This window comes from Ranitomeya imitator, chromosome 8, assembly GCF_032444005.1.
Source record: "Ranitomeya imitator isolate aRanImi1 chromosome 8, aRanImi1.pri, whole genome shotgun sequence".
Taxonomy (NCBI): Eukaryota; Metazoa; Chordata; class Amphibia; order Anura; family Dendrobatidae; genus Ranitomeya; species Ranitomeya imitator.
In genome coordinates this window covers 121,912,217-121,924,503 of record NC_091289.1, presented here as the reverse complement: position 1 = coordinate 121,924,503, position 12,287 = coordinate 121,912,217, and the positions used below count along the sequence as shown (strand labels likewise).

The 12,287-nt window shown below is 48.9% G+C and overlaps 1 protein-coding gene across 3 annotated transcripts in view; it reads left to right on the top strand.

Moving 5' to 3' along the window:
• The first annotated feature begins 990 nt into the window (after window positions 1–990).
• CAMSAP2 (calmodulin regulated spectrin associated protein family member 2) overlaps window positions 991–12,287 on the top strand; it is a 140,964-nt gene continuing 129,667 nt past the window's right edge. Inside the window, exons 1-2 of one of the 3 annotated variants that reach the window (XM_069737329.1) lie at window positions 2,127–2,239; window positions 2,333–2,515. In XM_069737329.1, coding sequence (XP_069593430.1) covers window positions 2,374–2,515 — 142 coding nt within the window. In that variant the 5' untranslated portion in view covers window positions 2,127–2,239; window positions 2,333–2,373. Of the gene's footprint in view, window positions 2,516–12,287 lie in introns of all 3 variants that reach the window. The other 2 variants (XM_069737330.1, XM_069737328.1) reach the window with 2 other exon arrangements.

Genomic DNA, 12,287 nt, shown 5'->3' with positions numbered 1-12,287 from the left:
GGTTTTGGCAAATACTGAAGTAAAATACTGGCGGAGTGCACTTGGCCTAGAGCTACGTTCCCATTGTCAGTGTCTGATATGGCAGATTATCTGCAGCTATTAGGTAAATTAGGGGACCTGTATTTTTTCCATTGTTTTTTGTCTCCTTTATTGGAGTCATGTTTTAAATAAAATTGCTTTGTTTTTTGCTTCCTGGTATTTAGCTTTACTGATACAGATGTGCAGATTACTTGTGTTTTTTTCACACCTAGCGATTCTATGGGGAAATAAGCCACTAAAAGTCAGCGTGTCTGCCAGAGAAACTCATGTGTTGTGGATCTTATATTCGCCCGCACCGCAGGTCAGATTGTGCCAAAAACTCATTGTGGAAACTTAGCTTTAGGGTAAAATGAAAAATCTAATAAAAAAGGCAAAAACAAATTAAGTGTCTTTTCTTTTTATAATTCCACCCTTCTCCATTTGGTTGCATGGATGGTGTCTACACGAGGGGGGACAGCGGCCACCTGATGTAGCGGTGTCAGTCTTCCCAGGGTGGTGGTCAGGTGATGGCGCAGCCATGATGCCAGCAGCCTTGTGACTGGGGCTTGGGCTAGTCCCGGAGACCCCCAGATCACTGTGCTGCACCACTGCTGGGGGTGCAGGGAAAAATAGATGTTTACAGGAGTCCCACACCGGTGCCAGGGGTCACAGAACAACACTGGTGAGAGGGTGAAGACCCCCCTAAAAGGGAAATCCCACAACACGTGGGTGAGCTGTACAGCGATATATTTCTATACAGTGGTGTGCAGGAACACACTTCTCCTATCTCCTCCCTTCAATGACATCATTGGTGGAATGTAGAGCAAAAAAACAGCAGCACTGTTGCAAGGCACGCCAGCCGGCAGCCATGTCACCCACCACTGAGCTCGTCGTTGGACCGGACACCTCACTGCGCACGCGTACACTACGCTGCTCTGCTCTCCAGCTGCGCCTGCGTACTTCCCGCCTCCTGCAGCCGAAGCGCATGCGCCCTTCTGACGGCAGTGTCTCCCTATCCAGTGCGGCAGGAAAACCCGCATCGGCGGCGGGCGGGGAGGAAAGGAAACGGGGGAGGGAGACTGGGAAGAGGGTGGAGGGGCTGGAGACTGGGGATAAACGGGCAGGAGGAGGATGCGGAGACAGGCTGAAGAGTAATTAATTGCAACCCTGCCCGGGCCTGGACGTCATTATATCTGCAGACATGATCGGATCCGGGTCACTGGGGAAATAACGGAGCCGGTTCTACTACAGAGCGGAGAAGATGGCAGCTGTCAGCCGGGAATGTGCTCAATGAATGGGATGGGTCTCCTCGTCACGTATGAGCCATCAGTCAGTGTACCGCTGGGATCTGCAGCCAACAGGATCACTACAGCAGGGAGCACCTGATCCACAGGATCACCTGACCCGCAGGATCATTAACTCCAGTGTAGGGAGCAACTGATCCTCAGGATCTCCACCTCCAGTGCACAGGATCACTTGACCCACAGGATCATCACCTAGCTCACAGGATCACGTCTAGTACACAGGAACCCCTGGTCCACAGGATCACCACCCACAAGATCACCACCTTTAGTACACAAGATCATCACCTGACCCACAGGATCACCACGTCTAGTACACAAGATCATCACCTGGCCCACAGGATCACCACCTCTAATTCACAGGAACCCCCTCCCCACAGGATCACCACCTCTAGTACACAAGATCATCACCTGGCCCACAGGATCACCACCTTTAGTACACAGGAACCCCTGGCCCACAGGATCACCACCTCTAGTACACAAGATCATCACCTGACCCACAGGATCACCACGTCTAGTACACAAGATCATCACCTGACCCACAGGATCACCACGTCTAGTACACAAGATCATCACCTGACCCACAGGATCACCACCTCTAGTACACAGCCACTTGGACTATCACAGATTGGATCATAATCATCAGCAGACTGTGAGGCCTCCTGTCATCGTGACATCTTACTGATGGTTGGAGAAAGAGGATCCTACAAGATCCCTAGTGGACGATCGCCAGGAATAGAGTGGATCTCTACAATCAACCTATATCTAGTCCTCATCACCTTGTAAATACTAAAGTCTAGCCACACTAAATGAGATCTGTGTACAGCGTCCTAGGATCCCGGCCTGCTGCTATTATTTATGAGGATCGTGAGATTTTACCTGTGATCTGTCCGGTGTCTGGACCTCATTGGATCAGGAAGGTTCTTATCTCTACATATCATGGTAATGGTGCGACATTGCTCTGCGTCTTCGGGTTGTTCTCACGCTTAATACCTTATATTGACTGGATTTAGGCTTCAAATCATGTAAGTTGCAAGGCCGACAGATCTCAACCATGGTGGATACAGCCGAAAGTGGACAGGAGGTGAAGAAGACCTTCATTGTTCCAGCCATCAAACCATTTGATCATTACGACTTCAACAGGGCCAAAGCGGCTAGTAATTTGGCATGGTTAGTTGCCAAAGCCTTCGGTGCAGGTAAGATTTTGGTATCCAGAAAAGTAATGCATGACTGTGGGTTCCTAAATGAACTAATGGGACCTTTCCAAAATCAGAGTCTTATTTGTTACAAGGTTGCATTGGTGGATGCAAGGGTCCCCACCTAGGCCTTCAATGGTGCCTAAATGGCTAGACCCCATTGGTTGGTAGAACCCAGATTAACTCCAGTTAAAATCCCATTTATCCCAGATTTTCATTCACTTCCAAAGGGTTATTCTTCTTGCCTAATGCCAGCACCCCTATTATCGAGGGATGGGAGAGGCTCAGCGTTCGGATCCTGACCAGTGGGACCCACTAAATTGTGCACTTAGATAACCCCATTGATGATGTGCCAGTCACTGTTGCACTGTGCCCTGGCTATAAATGCTGTAGGCTGTGACAATATCATACAGGCTGACCGTGAAGGTCTATTGCACCTTACTCCCGCTACGTACAGCATTGCACATGTTCTGGTGTTCCTACTCTGCAGTCATGGTTTCCCATAGTCTGACATGCAGCATGGCAGACATTCCTGGAGTGTCCTCAGTAGATAGGTAAGCCATCACAGGAGTGTTTATGTAGGTCAGCCCCAGGGGAAATGGTTATTGTGGAGTCCAGCAGACGGCAGGCCACCTTTTGAAGGTGCGTGATGCTGCTGAGGTGTGCCCAGAGGTGTATCTAGGTTCTCTGGCACCCGGAGCAAGAATTCAGTTTGGCGCCCACTTCTCCAAGTACATATGCGATCTGCACACTTGGTCATGTACCGACGAGCCGCTCTCCCTAATGCTCTCACTGTTCAGTGACAAAATGAAAGAAGCGGGAAGAGAATCTCGTTGTCACAGGACCACAAGTATGAAAGTCGCATATGAGTGAAGTGTCCATGTGACGACTACTGGAACCTGCAGAGCTGAATCCTGACATCGCAACTTCTGAATTCTCACAACTAATGCACTGCACACTTTTAGGATTCTCCCTTGCCGGTGGCAAGAGTGGACGATCATGTCAGCTCAAGTATGTGATTTGTATACTTCTGGCCACATTCCGACTAGACGTACCCGACCTCGCTCAGTTCATTTTCATTGAGTGAGGCCACATATGTCTAGTCGGCACGTGACCGCATGTATGTAAATCACCAGCACGAGAGAATCCTGATAGCGTGCAGGGCGCACTGTGAGAATTTGGAAGTCTGCAGTCACATAGAATGGCTGCAGACTCATTACAAACCTGGACATCCCTTTTAATGCTCCTAACATAAATAAAAACATGAGAATTACTCAGTATCACAAATAGTGATGAGCGAATATACTCGTTGCACGGATGTCCTCCCGAGTATTTGTTAGTGTTCGGAGATTAAGTTTTCATCACTGCAGCTGAATGATTTACAGCTACTAGCCAGGCTGAGTACATGTGGGGATTCCCTAGCAACCAGACAACCACCGCATGTACTGAGCCTGGCTAGTAGCTGTAAATCATTCAGCTGAGGTGATGAAAACAAAATCTCCGAACACTAACAAATACTCGGAGGACACTCAAGCAACGAGTATACTCGCTAATCACAAATAGTTACATCCAGGTACCTTATAAATAACGTCATCTCTGGAGTCGTTCTCCTTCTTGTCTTCATCTTGTCCAGATCCCATGATGAGTTTATTCCTCCACAGCCGTCTCTGCAGACTTCCATCTTCTCCAGTCTTCCGCAGCAAATCTCCACATGTTACCTTTAAAGATACCAGTGTTGTGTTAATGCTCCTGAATAAAAATATCTACCCTACGCTTAGCCCCTGAATAAATAATTGCCCCTCCACTTTGTCTGCACAAAATATGACCCCACTTTGTCCCTCTTATGGTACATGCTCTTCACACTGACCTCCTTTCCATACCGGCCCCCTCTTCACACTGTCCTCTCACACTGCGTCCCCCCTATAGGGCCCAGTCTCTATACTGTACCCTCTCATCACACTCCCTTTCCTTAGTATACTGTCCCCTCCTGCCTGTACACTTACACTGTCCCTTCAAGCTACTCAGTCTCTGTTCTGTGCCCACCCACTCACCCCCCCATATTGTCTCCTCACACTATTCCCCTCCCTCCTCATACTGTCTCCTCTCATATCCCCCCTGTTCACCATACTGTCTCATATATTTACCTCCTCACTCTCTATACTGCCTACTCTCATATACTCCTGACTCCTCATACTGTCTGCACACATCCCATCACCATCACTCCCTATACTGTGTCCACATACATTTTCCCATCACTACTCATACTGTGTCCAATACATTCCCCCCGTTCGCTCCCCATACTGTCTGCACCCATCCCCCCACTCATCATACTGTCTGCACCCATCCCCCACACTGTTTTCTCGTCCATGATCCCATTCCCCATACCATTTCCTCATAGATGCTCTGCATCTCCCCCTTTGCGTCTCATTTTCTGTCCCCACACATTTTAATCCTCCATCCCCATTCCAAATCTCTCCACACACATAAAATAACCCCCAAAACACACACACACACACACACACACGGGCCTCTGTCACCCCCTCCAGCCGTTATAAACTAAAAGAGCCACCTTGTGCAGCAGTAATGCTGCATTCTACCAAGGTGGCTCTTTTAGTTTTTGGTGCATTTATTCCCAAAATATAGCGTTTTATAACTTCTTCAAAATACCTTTCTTTAGACAGGGAGGCAGGTCTTAACCCCCCCCCCTGCGGGAAACGCCACACTGCCGTCACTCAAATCTTCCCCTCCGCGCTGTTTTCCCATGAAATCCGGCGCCTGCGCTGTTTAGTACTGGCTGGTGCAGGCGCAGTCTGCAAGACTGGATGTGACGTCAGACGGCCAGAGCTCACTGCACCTGCACCAGCCAGTACTAAACAGCGCAGGTGCCGGATTTCATGGGAAAACAGCGCGGAGGGGGCGGCGCCCCTGAAGATTTGTGTGACGGCAGTGTGGCGTTTCAAGCAGGGGGGTGAGGACCTGGCTCCCTGGCTAAAGACAGGTATTTTGGAGAAGTTATAAAACACTTTATTTTGGGAATAAATGCACCAAAAACTAAAAGAGCCACCTTGTTAGAATGCAGCATTACTGCTGCACAAGGTGGCTCTTTTAGTTTATAACGGCTGGAGGGGGTGACAGAGGCTCTTTAAATCCCGCCCATCCCCAGTCCAAATCTCCCCACACACATTTAATTAGGCAGCCCGACTACGCCCCCCTGCCGGCTGTGCCCGGGGCACATACCCCGGCTGCCCTCCCCACCCCCCTAGATATGCTGCTGAGATGTCCCTGCCATTGAATAAACCCTTGGTAGTGATGTGGGAACCCCATATTCCTGGAGTTCTCCTGGGTGATCTGGGAATGAACAAGACCCTATTCAGGAATGTATTCATTTATTCAGTGCCACATGTTCAGGTTACAGGTATTAATAGGATTATAGATTCTGAGTTCATAAATCCAGAATAAGGCCACATTCACACGTTGCCTTCTGTCCTGCGGGTTCTCCCGCAGCGGATTTGATAAATCTGCAGGGCAAACCCGCTGCGGTTATCCCTGCAGATTTATCGCGGTTTGTCCTGCGGGTTCCGCTGCGGGATTTTACCCCTACTATTGATGCTGCATATGCAGCAATATGCAGCATCAATAGTAATGTTAAAAATAATAAAATCATGGTATACTCACCCTCTGATGTCCCGATCTCCTCGGCGCTGCAGGCGGCAGTCCGGTTCCAAAGATGCTGTGCGACCAGGACCTTCGGTGACGTCACGGTCATGTGACCGCGACGTCACCGAAGGTCCTGGTCGCATAGCAAACCTGAGACCTTATGGCCGCGTGCAGCGCTGAGACTTCAGAGTTGAGTATAACATTATTTTTTATTTTAATTCTTTTTTTACCACAAATATGGTTCCCGGGGCCTGGAGGAGAGTCTCCTCTCCTCCACCCCGGGTATAACCCGCACATTATCCGCATTACTTCCCGCATGGTGTGCACAGCCCCATGCGGGAAGTAAGTGGATCAGTGCATTTCTATGGGTGCAGAATCGCTGCGATTCTGCACAAAGAAGTGACATGGTCCTTCTTTTTTTCCGCAGCAATTCAGCGCGGTTTTTTTTCGGGTTTTTCCGCATCATGTGCACTGCGGTTTTTGTTTTCCATAGGGTAACATTGTACTGTACCCTGCATGGAAAACAGCTGCGGACCCGCAGCGGCAAAATCGCCGCGGTTCCGCAGTAAAAACCGCATAGTGTGAACATACCCTCAGTGTCCATGGAGGATGCGGAAGGAAATCTCAGTCTTCCAATCCTAAAGGTACCGTTACACTAAACGACTTACCAACGATCACGACCAGTGATACGACCTGGCCGTGATCGTTGGTAAGTCGTTGTGTGGTCGCTGGGGAGCTGTCACACAGACAGCTCTCCAGCGACCAACGATCCGGGGAAAGACTTCGGCATCGTTGAAACTGTCTTCAACGATGCCGAAGTCCCCGGGTAACAAGGGTAAACATCGGGTTACTAAGCGCAGGGCCGCGCTTAGTAACCCGATATTTACCCTGGTTACCATTGTAAAAGTAAAAAAAAAAAACAGTACTAAGTGCGGCCCTGCGTTAACGATATCGTTGCTACATCACAAAAAGCAACGATATCATTAACGAAATCATTATGTGTGAAGGTACCTTAATTCTTATGGGGGTTGTGTTGGTGCTCGCTGCTGCTATTGAAGAAAACACACAAGTAGATTCAGGAGAGGGTCTTCTGTAATGGTTGCAACATTACCCTTCCCCCCAATCATCATAAAACCCGGTATCATTCACATGGATTGTTAGAGATTAAAGGTACATTCATCACTAATTCCGTTTTTTTCCTTGGACAGCAAACAGGCCTATGGAGTTTCATTGATCCATTCACACATCTGTTTTAAAAACGGGTCCATGTCTCTGGTCTGTGAGATTCGGAGCTGGCCCTATTCTCATCCGTTTTGAGAATCTGAGCCTGAGGATCCACATAGACCCACACAGAGACGACAGACTTTATACTTCAGTAGTCCATCCGTGTTTCATCTGTTCTTCACTCCTCCACTGTAAGGCTATGTGCCCGCCATCAGGGATAGCAGGGTTTTGGATGCAGTGATTTTTGCTGTCTCCAAAACGCTGCGCTCTAATCACAGGTAAATTCACATATTCTCATGAATGGCTATGGAGGAAACTATGCAGAGGAGACTGCCGAAATTAACATTCTGCGGATCGTAACTCCGCACCGCAGGTGAGTATAAATACAAGCACAGTGGGCATGGGGTTTCTATAAATCCTGTCCACTTGTATTGTAGATCACAGCTGATCGTGGGCACGCAGCCTACAGGTGAACCTGACATCCGATTACATGCTGATTTATCAATGGGCAGCCTGTATCTGGCAATGGCTGTATGATGTCTGCCAGCTATAATTGACTCTGAAGTGCTGCAGCAGGGCCGAGCCACAATGGTGACTGGTCGTAGAGGCGGATCCCCGGCGGCTTCTGTCCGCCCGCTGCCAGTGACTCTCAGGACCCTCCCTATACATGCAAGGAGAGACCTGTCACTCTAAAGGCCCCTTCACATTAAGCGACGCTGCAGCGATACCGACAACGATCCGGATCGCTGCAGCGTCACTGTTTGGTCGCTGGAGAGCTGTCACACAGCGGTGACGTCACCGCTCTGCTTTCCGGCTGACCGACGCTCACAGCCAGTACAGGAGGAGTGCAGAGCACAGCGCCGGGGGACAGACAGCGGTAGGTAAGTATGTAGTGTTTGTTTTTTTTTACTTTTACGCTGGTAACCAGGGTAAACATCGGGTTACTAAGCGCGGCCCTGCGCTTAGTTATCCGATGTTTACCCTGGTTACCAGTGAAGACATCGCTGGATCGGTGTCACACACGCTGATCCAGCGATGTCAGCAGGGAGTCCAGCGACGAAATAAAGTTCTGGACTTTCCTCAGCGACCAACGATCTCCCAGCAGGGGCCTGATCGTTGGTCGCTGTCACACATAGCGATTTCCTTAACGATATCGTTGCAACGTCACCAAAAGCAACGATATCGTTAACGATATCGTTATGTGTGAAGGTACCTTAAGGCCGGCCTCACACTAGCGAGTTTTACGGACGTAAGAGAGGTGCTGAAAATACGGATTGCATACGGTACAATGCTTCTCTATGCCCCTGCTCCTATCAGCCGTATTTTACTGATCCGTATTATACGGTCTTCTATGGCCCTAGAAAATCGCAGCATGCTGCGTTTGTCACCGTATTGCGCAAAAAATACGCCAATGAAAGTCTATGGGGGCCAGAAAAATACAGATTACACACGGACCATGCGTGCGACTTGCGAGAAATACGCAGCGGTGTTAGAAAAGCCGGCAATTCAGCGCGGTGTACAGTAACATCACACTGACAGGTTACAATAGAATAGGTAGAATAAATGTCTACACATAGTATAGGGGTATATATCTACTATATAATTGTCTAAGGGGTACTTCCGTCTGTCCTTCTGTCTATCTGTAACGGTTATTCGTTCGCTGATTGGTCTCGGCAGCTGCCTGTCATGGCTGCCGCGACCAATCAGCGACGCGCACAGTCCGGAAGAAAATGGCCGCTCCTTACTCCCCGCACTCACTGCCCGGCGCCCGCATACACCCCTCCAGTCTGCCCTCACACAGGGTTAATGGCAGCGGTAACGGACTGCGTTATGCCGTGGTGTAATGCAGTCCGTTACCGCTGCTATTAACCCTGTGTGACCAAGTTTTTTACTATTGACGCAGCCTATGCAGCGCCAATAGTAAAAACATTGAATGTTAAAAATAATAAAAAAAATAAAAAATGATTATATACTCACCTACGCCGCCTTTCCCACTCCTTGCGATGCAATCGGCACGTTCCGGTCGCACGGATGGGCTGGCAGAAGGACCTGCCATGACGTCATGGTCATGTGACCGCGACGTCATCACAAGTCCTGCGCGGAAAGGACCTGCCGTGATGTCACGGTCATGTGACCGGTACACGGTCATGTGGCCGCGACATCAGCACACCCTGGGACCGGAAGATGCCGCCTGCACCCCACACAGGCGACAGTGCTACAACGCGCCTGCGGAAGGTGAGTATATGTTTATTTTTTATTTTTTTAACCTGTGTCGTACGTGGCTGGGCAATATACTACATAGCTGTGCAATATGCTACGTGGCTCTGTGCTGTATACTACGTCACTGGGCAATATACTACGTCACTGGGCAATATACTATGTGGCTCTGCTGTATACAATGTAACTGGGCAATATACTACGTGGCTGGGCAATATACTACGTGGCTGAGCAATCTACTATGTGGCTGGGAAATATACTACGTGGATATACATATTCTAGAATACCCGATGCGTTAGAATCGGGCAACCATCTAATATATTAAAATATATATATATATATATATATATATATATATATATATATATATATATATATATATAATGTCAGTAGACACATATATGTATATATATTAATATTTCATACAGCGCGAGATAGCTTAAAAGCAGGTAATTCAATTACCGGCTTTTGCTTTCTCCTTCCTTAAACCCGACATGATATGAGACCTGGTTTACAGACAGTAAACCATCTCATATCCCTTTTATTTTGCATATTCCACACTACTAATGTTAGTAGTGTGTATGTGAAAAATTTGGGCGCTCTAGCTATTAATTTAAAGGGTTAAATCGCAGAAAAAATTGGCGTGGGCTCTCGCGCAATTTTCTCTGCCAGAATGGTAAAGCCAGTGACTGAGGGCAGATATTAATAGCCTGGAGAGGGTCCATGGTTATTGCCCCCCCTGGCTAAAATCATCTGCCCCCAGCCACCCCAGAAAAGGCACATCTGGAAGATGCGCCTATTCTGGCACTTGGCCACTCTCTTCCCACTCCCGTGTAGCGGTGGGATATGGGGTAATGAAGGGTTAATGCCACCTTGCTATTGTAAGGTGACATTAAGCCAGGTTAATAATGGAGAGGCGTCAATATAATCAGTATAATCAGTATATATGTATCTACGATTTTTTTTTGAGAACATGGATCCATTGTATGTCCGTATGTCGGTTTTGCAAGCCTGCGCAGTACGGATGCCATACGGAGGATGCCATGCGCAAAATACGCTGACACACCCTGCCTACGGATGAGATACGGACCACTATTTTGGGGACTTTTCTGCATATTACGGCCGTAAATTACAGACCGTATTTTTATACGCTGAGTGTGACGCCGGCCTAAGGCAGCGAGCGAGAGAAGCTACCATGGGACCCGCATGTCCGCCTAGTCTTGTGTGCGGCTCGGTCCCCAGCAGTTTTTAAAGGGAACCTGTCACCAGGTTTGACTGATACGAGTTACGGCCACCGCCTTTCAGAGCTTATCTACAGCATGCTATAATGCTGTACATAAACCCCCAGCCTGACCTGCTAGAGAAGAAAAATAAGTTATATTATACTCACCAGGGGCGGTCCGGTCTGATGGGTGTCGCAGGACCGGCGCCTCTCATCTTCTTGTGATGCCGCCCTCCTGCTTGCTTCATGGCTCCCCGGCATCCAGCTCCTGCGCAGGCGCACTTATCTGCCTGATTGACGGCAGAGCCAAATCCTGCCATGCGTTGGGCCTCTCTGACCTTTCCCGGCGCCTGCGCACTGCAGTACTTTGCTCTGCCCTCAACAGGACAGATAAGTGCGCAGGAGCGGGATGCCGGGGAGCCTGTCTGGATGACGCACGGATGCGTGATCCACATGAAGCAAGCAGGAGGACGGGGATCGTAAGAAGATGGGAGGTGCCAGACCAAGACCTGCGACACCCCTCGGACCAGACCGCCCTGCCGGTGAGTGTAATAAAGGTTTATTTTTCTCCTCTTACAGGTCAGGTTTGGGGCAGATATACAGCATTATAGCATGCTGTATATCAGCCCTGAAAGGCGGTGGCCGTAACTCGTATCAGCCAAACCTGGTGACAGGTTCCCTTTAAAGTATGCGTTCTCTGAAATTCAGCGGTTTATAGTCGCACATATCTGGCTGAGATCATAGAACCAGTGCCGATACATGCTGCACCAGCTGTCGGGTTCCCTTTAAAAGTACCTTCACACTGAACAACTTAACAACGATAACAATAGCGATCCGTGACGTTGCAGCGTCCTGGATAGTGATATCGTTGTGTTTGACACCCAGCAGCGATCAGGATCCTGCTGTGACATCGCTGGTCGGAGATAGAAGGCAAGAACTTTATTTCGTCGCTGGATCTCCCGCAGACATCGCTGAATCGGCGTGTGTGACGCCGATCCAGCGATGTGTTCACTGGTAACCAGGGTAAACATCGGGTTACTAAGCGCAGGGCCACGCTTAGTAACCCGATGTTTACCCTGGTTACCTTAAAACAAAAAAAAAAAAACAGTACATACTTACATTCCGGTGTCTGTCGCGTCCCTCGCCTTCATCTTCACGCACTGATTGTGAGCGCGGGCCGTAAAGCACAGCGGTGACGTCACCGCTGTGCTCTGCTTTACGGCCGGCCCTCACAGTCAGTGCGGGAAGCTGACGGCGAGGGATGCGACAGACACCGGAATTTAAGTATGTACTGTTTTTTTTTTTTTTTGTTTTTTTTTTAGGTAACCAGGGTAAATATCGAGTTACTAAGCGCGGCCCTGCGCTTAGTAACCCGATGTTTACCCTGGTTACCCAGGGACCTCGGCATCACAACGACTAAGGTACCGTCACATTAAGCGACGCTGCAGCGAT